This window comes from Oncorhynchus keta, chromosome 23, assembly GCF_023373465.1.
Source record: "Oncorhynchus keta strain PuntledgeMale-10-30-2019 chromosome 23, Oket_V2, whole genome shotgun sequence".
NCBI classification, from domain to species: domain Eukaryota; kingdom Metazoa; phylum Chordata; class Actinopteri; order Salmoniformes; family Salmonidae; genus Oncorhynchus; species Oncorhynchus keta.
Window position 1 is genome coordinate 42,153,645 of NC_068443.1, and position 23,919 is coordinate 42,177,563.

The 23,919-nt window shown below is 44.2% G+C and overlaps 1 protein-coding gene across 3 annotated transcripts; it reads right to left on the reverse strand.

The window, feature by feature from the left end:
- Positions 1–2,942: 2,942 nt before the first annotated feature.
- Positions 2,943–12,545, reverse strand: LOC118402368 (angiomotin-like 2a). Of its 3 annotated transcripts, none has more exons than XM_035800525.2 (10): positions 12,398–12,545; positions 10,460–11,263; positions 9,385–9,553; positions 7,085–7,229; positions 6,831–6,920; positions 5,622–6,093; positions 5,347–5,448; positions 5,016–5,176; positions 4,611–4,745; positions 2,943–4,239 (listed from the first exon to the last, which is right to left on the reverse strand). In XM_035800525.2, the coding sequence occupies exons 2-10, from the start codon at positions 11,197–11,199 to the stop codon at positions 4,145–4,147; spliced, it is 2,109 nt and encodes a 702-aa protein (XP_035656418.1). In that variant the 5' UTR covers positions 11,200–11,263; positions 12,398–12,545; the 3' UTR covers positions 2,943–4,144. The 3 variants fall into 3 exon arrangements, with proteins under 3 accessions (XP_035656418.1, XP_035656419.1, XP_035656417.1); XM_035800526.2 differs by lacking the exon at positions 12,398–12,545 and adding an exon at positions 11,969–12,330 and having other exon boundaries at positions 10,460–11,219; XM_035800524.2 differs by lacking the exon at positions 12,398–12,545 and adding an exon at positions 11,969–12,329.
- Between the last annotated feature and the right edge of the window lie 11,374 nt (positions 12,546–23,919).

The window sequence follows — 23,919 nt, forward strand, 5'->3', positions numbered from 1 at the left end:
TTGACATAACCTGAAAGGCCACTCAGCAAGGAAGAAGCCAATGCTCCAAAACCGTCATAAAAAACCAGACTACGGTTTGTAACTGCACATGGGGACAAAGATCGTACTTTTTGGAGAAATGTCCTCTGGTCTGATGAAACAAAAATCAAACTGTTTGGCGTTTGGAGGAAAAAGGGGGAGGCTTGCAAGCCAAAGAACACCATCCCAACCGTGAAGCACGGGGGTGGCAGCATCATGTTGTGGGAGTGCAGGAAGGTGCTGCAGGAGGGACTGGTTCACTTCACAAAATAGATGGCGTCATGAGGAAGGAAAAGTATGTGGATATATTGAAGCAAAATCTCAAGACATCAGTCAAGAAGTTAAAGCTTGGTCGCGAATGGGTCTTCCAAATGGACAATGACCCCAAGCATACTTCCAAAGTTGTGGCAAAATGGCTTAAGGACAACAAAGTCAAGGTATTGGAGTGGCCATCACAAAGCCCTGAACTCAATCCCATAGAACATTTGTGGGCAGAACTGAAAAAGCATGTGTGAGCAAGGAGGCCTACAAACCTGACTCAGTTACACCAGCTCTGTCAGGAGGAATGGACCAAAATTCACCAAACTTATTGTGGGAAGGTTGTGGAAGGCTACCCAAAACATTTGACCCAAGTTAAACAATTTAAAGGCAATGCTACCAAATACTAATTGAGTGTATGTAGACTTCTGACCCACTGGGGATGTGATGAAAGAAATAGAAGCTGAAAAAAAATAATTCTCTCTTCGATTATTCTGACATTTCACCTTCTTAAAATAAAGTAACTGATCTAAGACAGAGAATTTTTACTAGGATTAAATGTCAGGAATTGTGAAAAACTGAGTTTAAATGTATTTGGCTAAGGTGTATGTAAACTTCTGACTTCAACTCTATATATATCCTTCCCTGCCTTTCTAAGGTCTTCGAAAGCCAAGTTAACAAAGCCACCAGTTAACAAACAGATCACCGACCATTTAACCGCCATCCAGCAGGTATATTTCACCTGGCCAATGTTTTGTCATCCCCCTTAAAGCCTTGGCCAGGTTGCAGTTGTAAATGAGAACTTGTTCTCAACTGGCCTACCTGGTTAAATAAAGATTAAATAAAAAAATGATTTACAAATAATAAATAAACTCTCCTTCCCCGTGGAAGGCTTACCGAACCTTCGCCTCCAACACTCTAATCAGCAAATTGGATACAACTAATCGCCAAACCCACTTGCTCCAGGTCATCTAGTCTTTGCAAGGTTAAGGCCCGCCTAATCTCAGCTCACCGGTCACCATAGCAGCACCCCCCCTCCCCGTAGCACGCGCTCCAGCAGGTATATTTCACTGGTCACCCCCAAAGCCTTGGCCAGGTTGCAGTTGTAAATGAGAACTTGTTCTCAACTGGCCTACCTGGTTAAATAAAGATTAAATAAAAAATTATTTACAAATAATAAATCCCCGTGGAAGGCTTTCGACAACTAATTGAGGCTGTTCTGAGAGCAAAAGGGTGTGGTGCAACTCAATATTAGGAAGGATCTCGTCACGGTATCTCGGCATTCAAATTTACATTGATAAAATGCAATTGTGTTCGCTGACCGTAGCTTGTGCCTGCCCATAGCATAACCTCACCACCCCCATGGGGCACTCTGTTCACAACATTGACATCAGCAAACCCGCTCGCCCACACAACGCCATACTGCCATCTGCCCGGTAAAGTTAAATCCGGGATTCATCCGTGAAGAGCACACTTCTTTAGAATGCCTGTGGCCATCGAAGGTGAGCATTTGCACACTGTCAGTTACAATGCCGAACTGCACTCAGGTCAAGACCCTGGTGAGGACGAGCACGCAGATGAGCTTCCCTGAGACAGTTTCTGATAGATTGTACAGAAATTCTTTGGTTGTTCAAACCCACAGTTTCATCATCTGTCCGGGTGGCTGGTCCCAGACGATTATCCCACAGGGGAAGAAGCCAGATGTGGATGTCCTGGTTACATGTGGTCTGCGGTTGTGAGCCCGGTTGGACATACTGCCAATTTCTCTAAAACGACGATGGAGGCGGTTTATGGTAGAGAAATTAACATTAAATTATCTGGCAACAGCTCCTTCAAAACTTCAGTCATCTGTGGCAACATGCACATTTTATTATCCGCCAGCACAAGGTGCACCTGTGTAATGATCATGCTGTTTAATCAGCTTCTTGATATGCCACATCTGTCAGGTGGATGGATTATCTTGGCAAAGGAGAAATGCTCACTAACAGGAATGTGAATACATTTTTGCACAACATTTGAGAGAAAAAAGCTTTTTGTGTGCATGGACAATTTCTGGGATCTTTTATTTCAGCTCATGAAACATGGGACCAACACTTTACATGTTGCTTTTATATTTTTGTTCAGTGTATATACGTATCGAATTGCCTTGAGAGAGAAAGATGCACATGCCAAATATATATATCCATATACCTGTATATATAGCAAACCTAACACTATACGGCACATACTGTAAATATACACACAGGGGTGGTAAAGCATTAATTTACTATAGGTGTTGTCTGAACTTCATTGTGCGTGGCAACTTCAACCAGGATCAGTTACAATGTTTTGTTTGTTATTTATATTGTTCCATGTCCGCTTAAGAATGCTAACCATGTCAAGCGTGCTCTTAAAAGGTGCAAAGGGATAACAGAGCTAGCCATTTGGGAAAATTGAGCCTGAAGAATGCTTCTCTGGCTTTCATTAACTAACGAGAGCCCTCATTCCCTCTCTTCCTCCAGAAAGAAGGAAGGAACGTGTGAAGAGAAGATGAGAGGTAGATTGAGGGAAAGAGATCAAATAAATAGTAAAAAAAAAAATTGCCAAAAAGTTTTGCGTCGACGTCAAAATTCTTCCCAGAAAGATGTTTTTTTTCCAAGAAAAATATGTCAACAAAGTAACAGGAGTTATATATTAGAATATTTTATTGCTTTATGAAATGTTGTTTGAATTCAAATTCACAACCTTCATATTGTTAGGAGTTCACAGAAATGTATTTGCTGGAGGTCAACGCTTTGTCTGTTGTTGGACAGCTGGACATAACCATGATTGTCAGCACATAACTTACAACACACAAACCTCTTTGGCATCCTGTTCATAGCACTACATATCTAAAATAATTATACAAACATCTGTATAAAATATATTAACCTGTTAGTTCAGAAAAAGGCTCACGGTAAACTAATACCAAATGGTGTAGTTTACAGCTTAAATCCCTATGATGAATCTGACCAGCGGATTCACCACATCAGAAAATACACACAAAGAAACATTTGGAAAATAACAATAAAAGAACTTGGTGAAAAGCAAAATATCATATTTAGAAATCTAAAGAAGAAAAAAAAAAAACAGACCATCACAAGTTATATTTCTAAACCTGTAGAACCGGCTACTGAGGCTTAGGGAATATGGCTGGTGAAAATATGAACGTTAAGAGTTGTTGGCATTTTTATTAAATTATGGAGATGAGGGAGTTTTGCTCAACTCTGAAGAATTCCATGGCACAGGAATGTGGCCAGATTCACTCGACATTTCTGCACAGGGAGGGAACGGGGGTTAAAAGTCCATAAAAAGATAAATTCTACAGACAAGGTTATCTGGAAAAGCGTGAGGCTTTCCGTTAATGTTTGGAAATGAGAAAAAAAACAGATCTAATTCATTAAAAGGAGAATATGAAGTTCCCGAACTCCATGGATCATTGTACACGACAGAACATGAGAAAGGTGTTTTGTGAATATGTGAAAAGCAGCAGATATAAATACATTGGCATATACACTGACAGGACAGTAGTATGTTGCCCATTACCAAACAGCAATACTGTCCAAGTACCTAGAATGTTTCACATTTTGTCTCATAGACCCAGATGGCTAGCCTGCAGTCGCCTGGCTAAGAGAGAAAGAGATAGAGGAATAGCACAGTTCCCCTCTAAATGTGAAAGCACAAGTCCTTTTTTTTTCTCCATACGTTCCTCTCTCATTCTGCATCATTCTTGTCTTTTGTACATCTTCAGAACTCTGACCATTGACGTAGTCGGTACTCTGCGCAGCTTCCCGAGAGCTCACACCCCCTCGGAGTGAATCGCTTGTCGAAGATCAAAAGTCTGACTTCCTCAAATGAAGATTTCCACTGCCTCTGCCTCCAAATCATCCAGGCCTCTCAATGTGTTCAAGGAGGAGGACTTCAGTTGTTGAGCAGCAGCGTTGTCTGGAAAAACAGAGAGAGGTCAAATGATTAGAGGAATGTGTGGGAAGAGTGGAAATGGTGGAAAAATACACCACTATTACAGTACATCATCTTTAACCAAAGTAACATGCTGATTGTTCTACATTGGGATGAGCCATTCAGTTAAATCAGTGCAGTTAATAATCAGGGCTAAGTGTGACAACATAGCACATTCCGGCAGCCCACAGACGACCTCCGACCTACAAGGCCATCGCCGATTGGCTGGTTCTACGGGGGTATGGTTGGTAAATCAATGACTGCTCTGACACAGAGTGTGATGCAATTACAAAGAATGGTTTGGCTAACTGTGTGTGCGTGTGTGTGTGTGTATGTGTGTGTGACAGACTACTCACCAATGCTGAGTTTAGAACCAGTGGTTGGCTCCTTGACCTTAGCTCCATCCTCTGATCCACAGCTCTGGCTGGGGTGAGCTGGGGAGGAGCACCGGAGAGGAGAGACAGGAGTCTGGTCGTCTGACAGACTCTTACCTACAACACAGAGCATGTGAAATATCAACCACTGTCTGGCACACATTTAAATGATAAACATGTGCTCTAATTCTACCCTCAATCCACTTCAATGTCCATCAAAATGATCTTTGACAATAACTCCCTAGTTCATATTCCGATAAGATTGCATGTATGAAGCGAACAACAATGCCTCCTAAATAGAGCCCTGAGAGACCCCGCAAGTAATAGTTAAAAAGGTGTTAAAACGTTATTTTTTTTGTCTCTGACAATATCGTGACTCGTCCTTACCTTTGCTTACGCTGGCGTACTTGGCCGTGCTAATTGAAGAAGTGGACATGGCGGCGCGCAGACAAAACCCACTCTTCTCGACCTGGTCCTGGTGCAAACGCTGGTGGAGTACCTTAATGACAGCATCTTTCTCCAGGATATGGGCGTAGAGAGCACGGATCCTACGTGCAGGAGAGAAATGGTGTCAGAGTAGACAAATGGTGGCTCTCTGAGCATTGCTATCTGATACAACGAAGTAGATCAGAAGTATTAAATGCATACAAAGGGTCTTGACGGCAACAACGCTACAAATGGCGGATCATTTCTCGGAAAAAAAGTTCCATCTTCATACCGGTTTTCCATCTCCTGGTTTCGGTAGTCAGATACAGGCAGGTCCTCGTTGAAGCTGTTGTTTGAAGAGTGACAGGGGGAATGGTTGATGATGGTTGTGTCTCTGGAAGGGAGAAAATAGATTCCGTTAGGAACTGGATGCAGGTAAAAAAATGGGTACATTAGTACAATAGACGTATTTAGCCCAGACGTTTTGAAAATGTTCTCTCTCGTATGTGCATACAGAACACAACCCTTGAACCATCGATCCCCTAACGTTAAACCTCTGACCCTCACCTTTGAGCGGCGGCAGTGGCAGCCACGTCCATGGCGAACTGCCTCATGGTGCTCTCCTCCAAGTACTTCTGCTCCCAGCGCATCATGTCCGCCTCCAGGGCTAGGATACGCTCCTCTCTTTCCCTCAGACGCTCGTGCAGCGAGCCCACCGTCACGCCCGGCGGGTGAGACGGCCTCTGCTGCGCCCTCAGGCTCTTCAGCTCTTGCTCCAGGCGTGTCCTCAACCTCATCTCCAGGCCCTCGCGCTTCTCGCAGGTGGCCTGCAGCTGAGCCAGGGCGCTCTGCAGCCGCTCCACCTTCTCCACGTAGGCCCGCTTCCGCCGCAGTTCTTCTTCCAGCTGCCGGCCCCTGCACCGCTGGGCCTCTAGGGCCTCCTCGAGCTGCTCCGCCCTCAGGCCCTGCTCCTCTGCGAAGTTGCGGAGCCTCTGGAGTTCGCGCTCGGCACGCTCACGCTCAAACTGCTGCTCCTCGCCTGATGGGGGGGGGAAGAAAGAGGAGAAGAGAAGGGGGTAAAGAAAAGTCAGACACGGTAAAGCCACAAAGCTACAAACGGTACAACATTCACACACAGGATAAATTGACAGGATACATCAGGATACAAGCTAGTCTTGGGTATTGGGACGGACACAAGGCATGAACCAGTCTAAGGCCACATTAAGCTATTTCGAAGGTGGAAATGAGAGCTTGGTCGAAGTCTTAAAGCCATCACACTACCATCGCTCTAACCCAGCTAATACATCCCAGAATTCAGCCATCACGGCCAACGGTCTTCATTTGCTCAAGCATTTGTGGAATGTCGAGGGTTAGAAAGAGGAGGGGAAGCTCCTATCCCTTTGACCCACTTAACAAGGAACATTCCTCCAATCAAGGCCGTACACCTCCAACCCTCTCTCATCTGGCCCTGGGAAAGGCCCACTGCTTAAATAGACAACGTAAAAATCAAAAGCAACAACCCCAGGAACCTGATGTTAGTTCAACAGTTCTCATTTATAGCTCCCCTTCCTTCCTCGTAGCTGGGTTGCGTTTACTGTTGAGGCGGTCTCACCAAATAAGCAGAGGTTATGCAATGGAAATTCTTCCATACAGGATGTAGCTTAGCTACAGAGTGGCCCTGTGCTATGCTCCAATCCTGTGAGGAATGTGCAACATGGCTGAAGTGGGTCTAAGACTTGGAGTGGTAGGAAAGGAGATGGGATGGGTGACACTTACTTTGCTCGAGCAGTTTGGTCATGATGTGCTGGTTGTGGTCAGCAGCTTCCACTTCTTTTGCGGCCTGTGTTCTGGCACTTTCCAGGCTTTCTGTAACGCAAATATTGAAAGTTAAGCATTACACTAAAACTGATTTGGGGAAAGGTTTCTCCGCAACCAGTTCCACTCTTTATAAACCAGTATAATCTTTAAAAAAATGGCTCCGGACTAAAATGCTAACCGACCTGAGATTTTCTGGTATTTGTAGTCCTTACCTCTAAGGTCCACGTTGAAGTCCTGCAGCCTCCTGATCTCGGCCACCAGTCTGCTCCTCAGGGTCTGCTCCAGGCTCTCCCTCTTACTGCTGCCCTGCATCAGAGCCTCATAGGCCTCCGAGATCCTCTGGATCTCCTGCTCCAACTGAATGGACAGAGAGAAGCAAGGAGGGGAAAGAAAAACATTCTTGGTCAGCCATCTTGTTTGCTTGTTTAATATCTTTATGCGTGCTGGAGATGGGGGGGAATGTTGGTTCAGACCTAGTACATCTGTATGTGCAGTACAGCACATAAACATGTGGGCACGTATATAAACATACATATGGGCATATATACATAAATATACCTGGGAGCACATTCCTTACATGTGGGCACATAGCCTCATGCTGTGTTTATACGGTACATACACTACATGCCTATAATCCAGAGGAATTTGAGCTAACACCACTCCCCGTGTGTGAGTGGTTTATATCTGCATTCCTGGGAGCTAACAGCCATGGTTCTAGGTGTGGGTGGTTCACGATCACACGCACAGACATACAGAGAGAGAGAGAGAGAGAGAGAGAGAGAGGTATGGGCGGGTTGTCATTGCGGGGAAGGTGTGCACGCCTGTGCTGTGGAAACAGAAACAGGCAGAGAAGTGAAGAAGTAGAAACGCCCACCATTACAGCAGCCACTAAGGCATGTTTACTCAGGGCTGCGGCCCGACGGTCAGGGGAAATTTTCCAACCCAGTAATTATCATTCTTTAAGGCTGAGGGAGCACAAGAAGTGGGGTGACGTAACTCCACAGGAGAGCAGCAAAGTCTTGCTACAGTATGCATTTACCATAAGATATAGGAAGATGGGTATAACCTATTTTAGTCCTCCATCTACCTCTATTGCATCTACCAAGATAAATATGTGAAGTCTGTCAACTAATGATGTTGCCACTGTCTTGATTTACAAGAGGCAATAACATACTCAAGTAGTGATGGGGGGGGCAGATTGATCTACATATCACAATATTATTTTTGCGCTAGTTGGCTGTACCTGCACCAAAACTCCAGTATTTTCCCTGTATAGCTTGATCTTGATCTTTTTAAAATCGGGAGCCAATTTGTTTCCAGCACTTTTATTCCCCTGACTCATCAAAACGTATTTTCTCGTGTTCTTTGTTCTTTAGTGGTCCTTCTGTCTCAGTTTTGGCGCAGCAGACGGGACCACCCATACGTAGAATGTATGCACACATGACTGTAAGTCGCTTTGGATAAAAGCGTCTGCTAAATGGCATACATTAGTTAGCAATACGTTTGGAACATCGAATCGCAATAAAAATCACAGTATCGAAACGCAATACATAAATCGCATCGACACCTTGAGTATCACGGTAAAAAATCGTGACGTCCCTGGCAATTCCCAGTTTCAACACACAGTAGCCCTGCCACCTGCCATGGCGAACAGAATATCTCTCTCTCTCTGGGCACTCTTGAGCATGTCATCTGTGCCAGGGCTTTACGACCCTATCGACTGCATGCCCTGGATAGGACCAACAACACAAAATCTATGGCTAAACAACCCCTATCTATGGCTAAACAACCCCTATCTATGGCTCACAACCCCTAAACAACCCCTATCTATGGCTCAACAACCCCTATCTATGGCTCAACAACCCCTATCTATGGCTCACAACCCCTATCTATGGCTCAACAACCCCTATCTATGGCTCACAACCCCTAAACAACCCCTATCTATGGCTAAACAACCCCTATCTATGGCTCAACAACCCCTATCTATGGCTAAACAACCCCTATCTATGGCTCAACAACCCCTATCTATGGCTCACAACCCCTTGGCTGCAGCACAATGCAGGGAGTGTTGGACACAGTAGCAGACTCTGGCCTCTATATGTTCTCTATTTGCAGCCAATGGTAGCAGCAGTTGTAAAGATGGGGCAGTGTGCCTGAGGTGGCTCTACACAAGCTATCTGCTACTTGGGTTTCCCTCCATTCCCTTCGTTAAGCGACACATGTTGCAGACTACAGTCTCCTTGCTATTCGGCGTGGGCATGCCTACTTCAGAAGTCCCACGTGTCGTGTGTCACTCAAAAGTTGTGCATTCCATCATGCATCGATTTCAATGGGAGATTTGCCCAAAGTTGAACATGATTTGTTTCTCCAATATAATATCAGTCCTTCATGCATATAGCAGTACAAACGTATCCAATGGCATGTCGCCATTTTAGAGAGGGACTGAAAGGAGAATATTCCCACCATATAGATACAATATAATTATCTTCAATGAAAAATGTGTGATTCTCACCTTCTGGATGCGGCAGGCCTTCTCTCGGTGGCCCTCCAGCTCCTGCCTCAGCCTCTCGTTCTCCAGCATCAGCAGTTCCATCTGCTTGGACTCCTCCACGACACCAGGGGGCCGACTGGTGAACATGCTGTAGCAGGTCTCCGTTTGCTGCTGAACTGGGGCCACATACCTGTGAAGAAGGACGTGTGTTGTTAAAATTGAGTGTGGACTGGCCACTACCGTCTCCCCAAGAGTGTGACTAGCTAGCAATAGTACCTTAGCTGATCTACGTATGTCCGTGCATGTGGGTGGAGTGAGATTTTTTTGGAGTCGCTGACACCTTTTGGTAACATATTCTTGTCAGTCCCACTCCCATTCATGTTTTGGTCACAGAGAAAAAAAGCACATGGCTAGCCAGTTGGCTACCGCAGGTTCTACCCTTTGCAATAGCCTGTAATTCCTAGTTTTTGGGTGGATTCTTGTCATTCGATTTACTGTTTGAACAGTCGCTGAGATTATATTTGGTTATCAATGCATAATAGGCTACTTTGATGAATTGCCTATAGCCAATTAGGCATTGATATAGATAAAAGAACCAAGAGTCAACACTGCCCCCACTGCTGTGAGTTCTGCGCCGTGTATCATTGTCAGGTAGTAAAAAAAGTATGTTGAATGCCGGCGCGTATTACAAGAAGCCGCCCCTTTTGTGATGAAAAACGACATTGCGACATTCCAAAATTGGCATCCACAGATATCACAACTATTCTTATATTATAATGAACACAGCAACTCCACCCTAGGCGGGTTGACATAATAGTGTTTCCAGAGAGGCGATCGGAATTCCAACCTACGCATGTAATGATTCACAATGCAGGCTAGGGAGGTAAGGAAGGCAGGACGCACAACGACAAGGCTTGGAATCCATTATGCGAGCGGCTACGGCCACAGACATTAGCACACTATTTAATGTGTGATCGCTGTTGATTCATGGCAAAGACACTGGGGAACACACCAACAGCGGGAACACCTTTACATGATCTCACTGTATGGCCAACACCCACACACACAGTTGTGCTTTGCCGTAATGCCTTAGTACCTGTGCTGCTCGGTCTGGATTGGCTGGGGAATGTCCCTGTACACACACTGGGGCTCTTGGGCGTGGATGGGCATATATCCTTGGGACATGATGGGAACAGATGAGTACTCTGGGTGTGGGCTGCATTTGTCCTGGAGGCCTTGTGGGGGGGCGCAGTAACCCAGCTCCGGGTAGCTATGTGAGGAGCTCCTGACCGCCTCAGACTTCGCCATGGCACAATTCCTCTCCAGAGACAGCTGCAGGAGATGCTCACTCAGCGATCGCATATGCCCTCGCTTCAACTCAATCAGCTCCTCATCCGCCGCACGGTAGTCCCGTTCGCGCAGCTGCTTGTGGGCGCCTGTGGCGGGTGCCCAATGCTGAGCCAGGTACTGAGAGTGGGCTTTGGCCTGCTCGTAGGTGGGCAGCTCCTCGCCGTGGAGCTGGTAAAGCTGGTAGCTACTCTCCGAGTGCTGGTAGTCTCCCTGGTGTTCCTGGCCCTGGGGCTCCTGGCGGGCTGACAGTTGGAGGAATGAGGAGTCTTCCTGGGTGAGGCTCTCCAGAGAGGAGCGAGGACTTCCACCGGGGCCCTCTCCTGCTCCACTCCCAGGCCCTCCACCAGGGGACCCTCCGCTGCCTCCGCGCAGGGCCTGCTGCTGGATGGCCAGGAGGGTACGTGCGTCTGTGGGGTTGCCGTAGCGTAGTTGTTCCTGGATGAGGCGGTGCAGGACCGTGCCAGACGGCTCTTCTGTGGATGACATGATGGTTCTGGTGTTTGAAGCTAGTGATCAAGTGGAGACAGAATTGTTATAGATGGCTGTGAACCTGGAACAGGATAAAAATAAATGAATCAATAAAACATACTTACAAGTAGTCCTACACCTAAAACAGTATAGTTGATCATTGCTAATGTACAACATTTACAAGATCATGCAAATAATTTGTGCTCCTCCAAAACCCTACTGTAGAATACTGTAAAGACTGCAAAAAAATAACATAATATTTCATGATTTGTTGAATATCCCATACATTACTCAAGGCCTTTGTCGTCCAGGTAGAGTGAAGCAAAAATCAAGTATGCTCTACTTTTGAGTGATTGCATTCCATGAATTTCCTAATGGAAATTAATTTCCCCTCTTAAATTGTATAAGTATGCCATCACTATTTCACTATCAGATATGATTTTTACTTAAACATGTTCCATTTTACATGAGTTAAATTGTCAACATTATGAATCAAATGTTTGTTGGTCGTGAAAAGTAACATTCATACAAGCCACATAGCGACAGAAGGGAAACGTGGTTGCTCCGTGGTACTACTGCAGTTAAAATGTGCGTCGAAATTCTATTCTCACCCAGGAGCCAAGCGCATAATTCTACAAACAGTTTTCAGAACCAACGATGGAACAATTAAGCTGCACAATAAATTAGAAACCACAATAAAATATGTTTTGTGTTAACGCGCGATAACCGACTGTTTACAATTCAAGCCTCGAATGTTACAAAGTAGCCGAAAACAAACAAATCTTACCAGTTCACGCTGTCATCCCAGCAAAAACGTTTTTTTTTAAACGTTCAACTTTAAAATAAGGTCAAAAGTAATGCACAATGTTTCGCTTAAACAGTTATCATCCTTCCACCGCGAGTTTGTGGTTTACTCTGGTCAGAACTTGCTCAACACTGAACCGGTTGTCGAGAGCTGAGCGATAATAAGTAACTGGGGACGGAGGGACTGAGGTCGGGAATGCCAGGAATGTGAGAGCGCGAGTTCCCTCGGGGATCAAAAGCGTAACCCACACGGTTCCAATATGAGAGAGGAGGCCAAACGGAATAGCTGCAATTCTCCTCACAACCATGAGGACAGCGATAGTGTTCCAGGTAATAAACTACAAATGGGAATTAATCACAGGGAAAGCAGCAGGCAGAAGTTACAACAGCATGTTATAAAGATGATAATAACCTGAATGTAGATAGTCCACGTTGACATTTTCCTTCCCTCTCTGAGTGTCTGTCTGCTATTGGCAATTTGCAGATACTGATTGAGCGGATAGGAATAGCCTATAGACTAACTCTATAGATCTGTTTTGACATTTCATTCAAGGGCAACTGTGCATGTGACCTTGTCCTGTCTCTGTTTGCTCTGGGGGGGACAATGATTGCACATAGATTTTTTTTTTTTTGCCACTATCCAGTGTTTTCAGTCAATATGGCTCTAAGATTTAGCTAAAGAAAAAATGCCTATAGATTCAGGACCACTAAACTATAAACTATAATTATCTAGTGGTGAAAGTAGCTATTGACTTGTATGGGTGATGAGCGTCTCAACAGGACGGGACAGAGTATATAGATCGGCAGCTGTCCATTGGAATCTGTGGCTTTTCCCTGTGACCAAAGACATAGAAAGTCGTTGAGCCCAAAGCACGACATGATGCAGAGTGGTAGAGAATGTCAAACAGAAGCACCTGATTGAACTATGGGTTCAAATCTCAAATATGTAGGAGCATAAGGGCTGTGGAATGAGACATGAGGTTAGCATGCTTCAGGAATTAACATAATTTGCCTCCATAGCCCAATGAACTAAGAACACAAATTTTAGTGGCAGTCTGTGAGGCCCCAAAGCTTCTAAACATTTCAAAACACACATTGAAGGCAAAAAAAGGCACAATAAACCACCATATTTATGGTTTTTCTCTGGAAGTTTACAGCACACATTCCAAACATGTTTTGGGTGGTGGTAAGCACAGGAGGTTGGTTTCACCTTAATTTGGGGAGGACAGACTCGTGGTAATGGAATTGGTATCACATACGTGGTATCACATACATTAAACATGGTTTGATGCCATTCCATTTGGTCCATTCCAGCCATTATTATGAGCCGTCCTCCCCTCAGCAGCCTCCACTGGTGGTAAGTATTCTTAAACATATTTTTACGCAGCCAAGTTGTCTGACTGAATGTCTCGGCTGACATTTGCAAGGTATTCAAAGGGTGTTTGCGTTTCCCCTCAAATGGGGACAGTGGTGATAGTGGAAGCACCCTTTAAAAGCGTGGCTTTTCATTTAACACCTCCCCACTACTTCCTCTTCCACCACGCCCACCCCCCACCCCACCTTCATCTCCACTGGTTAACTCGCAGCCTCTAGCCATTTGCCCCCATTGTGGCAGACTTCCTGTGAACTTCCAAAGGAATGCTGAGTGGAGTGGCCCTTTGAAATCATGGACATTGGAAGGAGCCATTCCTGGTGTTAGTGGACATTCAAAATCGCTGGTCATAAAAATTCCTGCTGTCTGCAGACTCAGGCGGGCTTCCGTTGACCAAAGGGTTATAGGTTATACTTTATACGATATGTGAGAACAGCACTGCAAGAAAGATGTCACGTGGTTCTATTTAGTCCTTTTTCCTTATTCCCTCATGGTTGATTTATTTTCAATTCATTTACTTAGAAGTGCTTCAATATTTATTTATTCCTATCAGGTGCTGTGTTTTGGTTTACTTCTTATTTACTTATTTGAGTGACTTCCTTGGAACTGGTTGACCCCTTTTGAGTGTTTGTCTTGGTGTGTGAATGAGGGCACTTGATTAACCCGAGCGCCCGGGTAGGCATAGTTGGAACCGGACTGCCTCCCGGGTATGAGCCGTGTGCCCCGATCTGGCCGACGGCTAGGTTGGCTCAAAACAAATGTGATTTAGGTTAAGCACATGGAGTAATGAGTAGAATTCTGCGTTTTCACATGCAAAAGTGAATGCCGTAGTTTTTTATATTTTTTAAAATCAATCTGCCTTCCTAATTAAAACTAGTTTGAAAATTCAAACATCTATTTGATGGAAAAGAGACGTGTGTTTCCGAACAATGCACCATGCTGCCTTGTTGACAACATGACCAAGCGGCACAGATGGCTGTTTACTTGAGCAGGGCGTGCCTCCCTCACTGGCTTCACCCAGAATCCCCCCAATGGGGGAATGGGTGAGTTAATTAGAGACCTGAGCTAGACCCCCCAACCCTGAGGAGTGTCGGGGTTAATGAGCACAAAGGCAGCTCTCAGTCAAAGTTTGTCAGATGCCTGACAGAATGGTATGGAAAGTGGTGGTGCAGAGCTGGCAGGAGCAGTGGGACAGAGACACTAAGGACAGGCGTCTATTCCAAGTATAGAGTAAGGGGGGGGGGGGAGCGACAGGAAGAGACAGAAGAGAGGAGGCCATCTTTAAAAGGCTACGGGTGGGACACAGCCGGTTGAATACGACGTTAAATGTGATAGCATCAAACAGGAAGGTGTGATTACTGCCAGGAAACCGAGACAGTGGCGCATGTATTGATACAGTGTGAGCAGTAGCAGAGGGAAAGAGAGAGACTGATAACCAGTATGAGGGAAAAGGGGATGCAGGAATTGAGTTTATAGAGCATACTGAGTAGAACATCATTAGATACAGTCTCAAATATGTAATATTTCTTAATAAAAACATGGCTGGCAGGTGGGATTTAGTTTGTGCCTGTCTCTGGCCCACACTCCAGTACAGTAGGTGGCGGCAATGCACCATAATGTTGGATGCCAACCGCCGAAAAAAACCCACAGAAGAAGTTTGTCAGATTCTAGCCAGCAATAGGAGAGGACAGGTGCCACAGGCCGTGCTCAGCCACACACCTACCACTACCGCCACCACGTCTGGGGGAAAGGGGAACCAGATGAGTGTGACCCTAATCGGGACCTGCTGGGGATGAAGAGCCAAATGACGTGTGAGTGCGTACCAATGGTTTCCAGTATGATGACGTTACTGATGAAGCTTTCTCCACCCTCCCCAGAAGTGGCCTGCTACGACTATGGACTGTAACGTGTGTGTGGTGTGAGTGCCTGGGCCTGTGTGTTCTGTATCCTTTATCATGTAAACCCCCCTTTTTAATACTGAGAAAATACAATTATTAAAGAACCATAAACTGATTGCTTGCCTCCTGCCTCTGTTTGTGATTTTGGGATTGAAAGAACGTTGTTTTTTTTGACAAAGACACAAAACGTTTTTCTTTGTTGTTTTTATGTCACAATATGACATCATTCCATTTAGTTTTTTTGGTCAAAATGAACACAATATTAGACTGAACAAAAGTTCCAATTCATAAAAGGAAATCAGTCAATTTAAATAGGTCCTAATCTACGGATTACACATGACTGGGAATTCAGTTATGCATCTGTTGGTCACAGATAACCTTAAAAAAAGGTAGGGGCGTAGATTGTCACGCTGAAACACGAGGTGATGGCACAACAATAGGCCTCAGGATCTCATCTCTGTGCATTCAAATTGCCATCGATAAAATACAACTGTGTTGGTTGTCTGTAGCTTATGCCGGCCCATAACATGACCCTACCGCCACCATGGGGCACTCTGTTCACAACGTTGACATCAGCAAACCGCTCGCCCACACGACGCCATACACGCTGTCTGCCATCTGCACAGTTGAAACCGGGAGCACATTTGTCCAGTGTGCCAGTGGCCATCGAAGTCGAGCATTTTCCCACTGAAGTCGGCTACGATGCCGAACTGCAGTTAGGTCAAGACCCTGGTGAGGACGACGAGCGTGCAGATGAGCTTTCCTGAGACGGTTTCTGACAGTTTATGCAGAAATTATTTGGTTGTGCCCCAACCCACTGTTCTATCAGCTATGCAGTGGCTGGTCTCAGACGTTCGTGGCTGAAGAAGCAGGTGAAGAAGCCGAATGTGGTGGTCCTGGTCTGGCATGGTTACGAGGCTGGTTGGACTTCCTGACAAATTGTCTAAAACAATGTTGGAGGCTGCTTATGGTAAAGAAATTAACATTCAATTCTCTGGCAACAGCTCTGGTGGACATTCCTGCAGTCAACATGCCAATTGTATGCTCCCTCAACTTGAGACATCTGTGGCATTGTGTTGTGAGACGAAACTGCACATTTTAGAGTTCCCTTTTATTATCCCCAGCACAAGGTGTGATGATCATGCTGTTTAATCAGCTTCTTGATATGTCACACCTGTCAGGTAGATGGAAAATCTTATCAAAGGAGAAATGCTCACTAACAGGGATGTAAACAAATTTGTGTTCAACATTTGAGAGAAATACGTTTTTTTGTGCATATGGAACATTTCTGGGATCTTTTATTTAAGCTCATGAAACATAGGACCAGCACTTTTCATGTTGCGTTTATATTTTTGTTCAGTGTACATTATTCAAACTAGCAGTTGTAGGACGGAATACATCCTGAAGAGGGACTGTGTTTTGGTCCGTGTTCAGCATGCTATGATAAATGACTTTCAAAAAAAAAAAAGAGCAACACAAAATGCAATGGATTTTGATTTGACACAAGACATTTTGGAAGGAAGGAGCTTTCACCGAACTGTGAAAGGCCCAAACAGGTTGGCATTACTTCACTGAATGACTTCCTCTAAAAGAGAGTAGGAAGAGAGGCCATCTCACTGATGACTGGGTTTTGTGCCTAGAGGCTCGGAGTGGAGTGGACAATGGAATGGGATTGAAACTGGACCTGACAGAACCGGGTAGAGTAGAATTCTAAAGGGGTGAGATACAACGGGATAGGATAGTGTGGAAAATAATTGGACTGAATGGAATAAAGAGTATTACGATAAGGTGGGGTTGGATTTGGGTGGGATGGATTCCTTCTCTGAGCATTCACATTCAAACAGAGAGCAATAGATATGGGATATGATGGAATGTGTTGTGGTGGCATTTTGTTCTGGTACGCCAATGACATTGGATATTCCCAAGTATTCATATTTCAATACAGAACGACTGACTTTGACTGTTTGTGTGCATTTGACTCGTTCTGGGAAGTGGTCTCAGATAGGACTGGCCAGTGTTGTTGATTTGGTTCAAATTCCTCGTCGTTAACTTCTGAGAAGAACCATCGTGAGGAAACGCAGACATAGATAGTCCTGCTATTACTACAGCAAGTTATTGAGCAATCCCCTGCTTGCTCCATCCACTCCAGTTGAAGGTCAGATAATTTCCATCACATTTTCTGGCAGACACATATCAGACAATGACTCGTAGGACCGGAATCCCAGAAGTCTTTTTCACTAGGCCACACCGCTGTTGCAGAATTCTGTAAATACAACACTATTCTTGGCTGGCCTACATCTTGGAAACAGCTTGAAGGCTTTAAAGCAAATCTCGAACCTGTTAAAAGAATTCAGGAACCTTTTGAAAGAATTGAACTAATGCGTGCTTGTGTATTGTTATTTGCTGCGTGTACTGTTTCTGAACACACGGTAAGCAGCATTCCCCCTATCGCCTGACTTTCTGTGTCAAACCGGACCGGTGACATTTTTTTTCCCCCTTGTGCCTTGATATCTGAGACACTCTTCTCATGAACGCATTCGCTTACCCAGGATGAGGCTCAGTGCCGTTGGGAATGAATGCAGGAAAGGAAAACGAAAAAGTCCTAGGCCATTTCCCACTTTTCTATAGGAGCATTTGACTCTTCCTTGCTTTGTACTTAAGCTCTTACGCCACCATTCCTCTCCTCCATATTGAACATACAGAGAATGTCATGACATCGCCATGGGGACTTGATGGTTGTTCCCCTTTTGTCTGAGAACACTCTAAATAGTTGGCGTCTGCTCTCACACATATTAGTCACACGCCTCTGATGGCAAATAGTTGAGCGTCACCGTAATGATGTTATCTGTTCCCCCTCTCTCTATCTATCGCTTTCACTCACAAACGCATACATGTGGCCTGCCTTCACTGTTTTTAAGTAGCTCGGAAAAAAACAAAGAACTTGACAAGTTCTTTGACAACTTGACAAGTTCCTAAGTTATTTTTTACATTTTTTTAAGTGTTGCTTAGTTCTAAAGAGGGGAGGAAACAAATCATTAAGACAGACATGACAACTCTGGTGAGAACGAATGCTGTTTGAATGCTCATGAACTTTTCAACCAGGGTTTTGCTTGTGGAGCAGGGATGGGCAACATTTGATGAAGTCATGTGTGCATACACTCATCATGAGCTCTACCAACGGCTGAAGTGGCTCACGGTTCTGTGTACCCACATCCAAATCCAGTCAGAGCCAGCCCTAGCCTTTTGGGGTCCCTAAGTGAACTCGGGAGCAAAACATTTTAGCGCCCCCCCCCTCTGAACAGGGGAGAGAAAAACGTTTACTCCAATTCTACACATTTTGCCATAGGGTGGAGATGTTTGGCGTTATTAATATAATATCGGAGTGAGGGTGACTAACGATATCAATGGGGGGCCCGGTCGGTAATTGCGCTACAAGTTTAGAAAGCTGGCGAGACTAGTTTACCTTTATAATGCTTATTTTGTGCACATGAGGCTTTTCCTTTGCAGTCACTCATCCAAGTGAGAGACAAATGACACAGCAGTTCTGTGTCCAACGATGACATCTGTTCCTAAAACGGTCCTCCACCAGCCAGGGGGGTAGATCACAGGAATGCCAATCATTCAGCCACGCTCGGCATGTGTGCCCACAGTACATAGCTATCTGCTGCCGCTGCTGCCTCTGCCATTGCTGACCCGGCACATAGCGGAAGAGCAGTCATGTTGGCCACCGGCAGCGTGGTGGAAAGAGAGAGCCCTTTATGACTGGAGCTGGGAGCCGCTGAGGGACTTTCCGTCGACATACATGGCCTGGAGGGGAGTTTAGACGTGTTTGCGGATTCGTTGATCATTGTTATGCTTCGAATTTGATTGGACGACGGATATCAAATGAAGTGAATGTAGTTTTGCCCCTAAGAAACATTGATGGTTGACACATTTACTTGGACTGATGTAGGATGCAACCTCTAAGTCAGGCACACTGAGAGTTGGAGTCTCTATAAGTTGAAAGTGACTCATGACTCTCTCCATGTGTAACTCTGTGTTGTCTGTTCACAACTGCTATGCTTTATCTTGGCCAGCTCGCAGTTGCAAATGAGAACTTGTTCTCAACTAGCCTACCTGGTTAAATAAAGGTGAAATAATTAATTTTTTTAAAAATGTGAACATGATTCAGTCATGAAGGTACCTCGTAGCTCAACACGTCAGCTGGTCTCACATGAGGCACCGTGTATTGTTTGGTGCGCAAAAAGAGGGGCATTGTCTATTTCCGACAGAGACTATTTTCAAGACATTGGGGGGGAATTTTATTTAATCTATTTTGGGATGAATCAAAATCGAAATGATGTACGACGTGCAGTGCAACAAACACATTCGAATAGTTCTGAAGATGAGGAGATGAACAGTGCTACTGTTCATTAACCACGATGGATGGAGCGGGCGAGTTAAAGTTGAACTCGGGTTGAAATTTGAACTCAATACTTCTGTTGTACACGGTTCGTTGTGTTAAAATAGAACAAGTGCGCTCCTGATGCAGCCTGTTACAAAACTTAAGTTCCTGTCAATCACATTTGATTATCATGATACCGTAGATCCCTTAGAAAGGGGTACCTTTATTCATTATAAAGGAATTAGATGCAGTTGTCCTAGTCCACTGAAAACACTTGGATTCACTCTATTATTGAACAGCCAGTCAAGTTTTATCATACTATCTTTCATACTGTGGGAACTCTAAGATCGCTCCAACTAGCTGCCACAATCTAATATACTATGTTATATTTCATCTAGGAATTCTGTGCAGCTACCTTCATAGAGCATCAATGTCTAGGGCCATAAGTTTGGCCCTTAAATGGGGAGGAGTGTTTGCTGACCACCTGATCTGACCATGAATAAAACGTGGGCCCTAGTTACAGTCAAATGTGGGCCCTAGTTAGAGTAAAACCTCAAACTTGTTAATCTGGAGTTTAATCCCAGTCAAGTCCCATGGTCAGGAAAACTCCTGGCCCAGCTATGTCCTAGTCCAAATTCCCGGAGACGCACAACATCGGCAAGCCTCCACTTCCAACCTCATCTATAATTCTCACTCAGGACAAGGCAGTGATCACAGGCAAGCACTGTTAGCACCAACACTCCACTTCTCTGGGGGAAGAATGCAAACACGGAGCGCTTCCAAGAATCCCAGGGCCATTCCGGAATGCCCAAATGGGATTCTACGGGTCGGTGTTTACCGTTCCAGGCCGACGTTATCCTACAATTTCCCTCCAACCGTGTCATTATCCTGGCCTTGCTCGGGGGGAGAGTTGGAGTACTTTAACGTTTTCTCCTGTCTTATTGGATGTCGTGGACGTCTCCCCATCTCACCCTCTTACGCCGGAGAACACAGACTTAAACCGCAGACAGCTATGTGTGTGTCTCATACCAAGTCTCTTTAAGATGCAGTAAACACTATTAGGAGGAGATGTCTAGACAAGCATCTGGGCTCTTTCTGTTATGTTGCATAGTTACATGTCACACTAGAAGGCTATACTTGTCATGCCTGCTGTTGGGTGGTTTCGTCACATTAGTAGTATGCCACCTCTTTTTTGAGGAATGTTTGAGGACATTGTCAACCCAACCAATGAGCATTAACTTAGTTTTACTCACAGTAGCGATATTGTTGGTTGTCTTACGAAGTACATCTTTTACATTCCTTCCTTATCTTTGCGTATTGTATCAAAATAATACAAACAAAACGCAGGACAGAGCTAGAAAGTTGGGAGGCTGCGTAGCCTAGTGGTTAGAGCATTGGACTAGTAACCGCAAGGTTGTAATTTCAAATCCCCTAACTGACAAGGTACAAATTTGTCCTTCTTACCCCTGAACAAAGCAGTTCCTAGGTTGTCATTGAAAATAAGAATTTGTTCTTTACTGACTTGCCTAGTTAAAATAAAAGTGGAAACATACTTTTTGCCTACCCTTATAATGGAGCAGCTAAAGCAAAAACAATTGGGCATTTTGTAATATAAGGAGTCAATTTGATTTATGGACCCTGAAAATATTTATATATGGCGCCACCCCAGATTTGACCCCTGGGGGGCTTGGCAGCCATTTAAAAAAAAACCTGCCCCTCCCTACCTTCAGGCTATGCTGAAACGCTTCAACTCAACCCGAGTACTCCGTTCTGCCATCTCTGGTCAGTATGAAGAAAGTATGAAAATGTATGCACTCACTGCTGTAAGTCAATCTGGATAAGAGCGTCTGCTCAACGACTAAAATGTCAACTGTAAATGGTCTCTTGGCCCTCCAGCTCCAGCTCCTGCTCAACCCAATTAAAGCTCATCTCTATCCTGACACCCCAATGGTGGAACCTGCTTCACCCTGAGGCTTGGACAGCTGCCCTGCCCATCTTCTGAAAACATCTGAAACCTTACCTCTTCACAGAGTATCTTAAATAATCCTCATTCAGTGTGAAAGAAATGTTTTGCAGGCTGGTAGGGATAACGTTATCAGGCTAGTAAGGCTATTGTTAGCAGGCTAATTGGCTAGCAACCTTGCAAGTTATTTTGTAACAGTACATTCGTAAAGTATTTGCTTGTAAAGTGAACACTCAGTAGTCGTGAGTGCAAATTATTTGTTTTAATTTGAAGTTATACATGGAGTTTACGTTACAGGGAATAGGTTGGGTTGCCGGGTCCTCCATATTAAGTCACACCCCCTGGAAAAATATTTTCGGACATGACTTCGACATTCTTCACAATTCTGATCAGTTGTATGTAAAAAAAAATCTAAAAATAGAAAAGTGAGGTGTAACTTTGCATTGGGACTTTTGATGTGTATGAAAATGTATACTAATGCATGCAAATCCATATGTTGCATGTGGTTACGTTTATGCTACCTACCCGTTTAAGTTGCAGGCAGTGCTACCTCATCCCTAGAGCATTTTATCTCACGTCCGCTACACTCATCCTAGAAATGTTTACTTTCTTCTACAATTTGGCCTACATGACTGCTGTGTTTCACTCTGTAATATTATACTGTAATATACTGTGTGTTACTGTTAAACCTTTGACTTTCAGTAGATACAGGGCAAGGAGTATAGGCAAGAAATATGACTTTAAAAAAAAATTAAGTGTAGGCAATTACTTTTTGTAGATTAAAGGTTTGTAAAATAGTGGTAAAGTCTGCAGCCTTTTAGTAAAAAGGCTACCATGGCCCCCAGGGGCCAAATTTGTAGTGGCTTCATATCTAAATATTTTCAGGGTACCTAAATCTACCTCAGTGCCAAATTTTGGTGTGTTAATCTCAAAATATGCCTTCTAAAATTTCAGTGGCCATTTCATAAGATGACTGCCAAGGCCCCCAGGAGCCTACCACGCTCCCCAGGGGCCAAATCTGTGGTGGCTCCAAATCAAAATCTTTTTAAGCTACATGAATCTACCTCTGTGACAGATTTGGTGTGTTTACATCAAAATAGTCCTTCTGAATTGTAAAATAGTTTTACCGTATAGGTCCATTTTGGATATTGGCTACCACGTCCCCCAGGGGCTAAATCAGGGTTGGCGTCATATCTAAATCTTATCAGGGTCTATAAATTTAACTCTTTGCCAAGTGTGGTGCTTTTATCACTAAATGCACCATTGTTTCGATTGTGTGTATGCACGCGTGTGTGTGTTTGCGCTTGAGTGTGTGTGTTTGTGCGTGCCTGCGTGTATTTGTGCATGTATCCGCGTGTGTGTTCGTTCATGTGTGTGCACGTGCGTAAGTTCGTCCGTGTGTGTGTGTGTTTGCAGGGAATTTGCCCCCGTGACTCTATGTTCTGTTCCACTTCAGTGAGATGTGAAAGAACAAAAAAGGAACACAGTCTAGCTGGCTTGATTGACTTTTAAACACGGTTATATAATAGAGTAGTAGTAAATAGAGTATACTATACCAAAGCTGGCTTGAGTGTCACATTCCACAGGAAATGGAATGTACAATACAAAATCCCTGGGTTAGGCCTGTACTGGATCCATGTAATAAATTATCTCTACCTCAACAAACTATCCATTCACTAGCACTTAAATACCGTAAATGTACATGTACAGTACCTGTAGGGCTCAGTTCAATCAAATAAAATTGCTTGACATGTTTCAGTACTGTAAAAACCTACTGCTACATCTACTATTACTACTACTAATAATACTACTAATACTACTACTAATACTAATACTACTACTAATACTAATACTAATACTAATACTACTAATAATACTACTAATAATACTACTAATAATACTACTAATACTACTACTACTACTAATACTACTACTAATACTAATACTAATACTACTAATAATACTACTAATAATACTACTAATACTATTACTAATACTACTAATACTACTACTAATACTAATACTACCACCAGACTTCACAGGTAGATACTATCAGTTTTCTGGCTAAGATGTGTTGATCTGGTAGTAGTTTGTAAATGACGGCTTTGCTACGGCAGCTTTAATTGAATTCCAGCGTCAAGTGTCAACTGCATGTCTGTTGACTTTTAAGTCTTTACCCCCCAGTGTCAGCCCCAGAGCCCACCCAACCACTGCCCTGCCCTTCACTGATTGAGGACCCCAGCCTAGGCTGGACGCACAGAGGCAAAGACAATAAGCGCCACTTCATCTCCATACCAATGTTGGTGTTGCAAGAGAG

Excerpts from the sequence above, each read along its gene's own strand:
- LOC118402368 (XM_035800525.2), bottom strand. The coding sequence starts at position 11,199 with ATGTCATCCACAGAAGAGCCGTCTGGCACGGTCCTGCACCGCCTCATC. Across the intron at positions 5,449-5,621 it reads GCCACTGCCGCCGCTCAAAG|AGACACAACCATCATCAACC; the intron begins GTGAGGGTCAGA and ends TCTCCCTTCCAG. Across the intron at positions 5,177-5,346 it reads AACCAGGAGATGGAAAACCG|GATCCGTGCTCTCTACGCCC; the intron begins GTATGAAGATGG and ends TCCTGCACGTAG.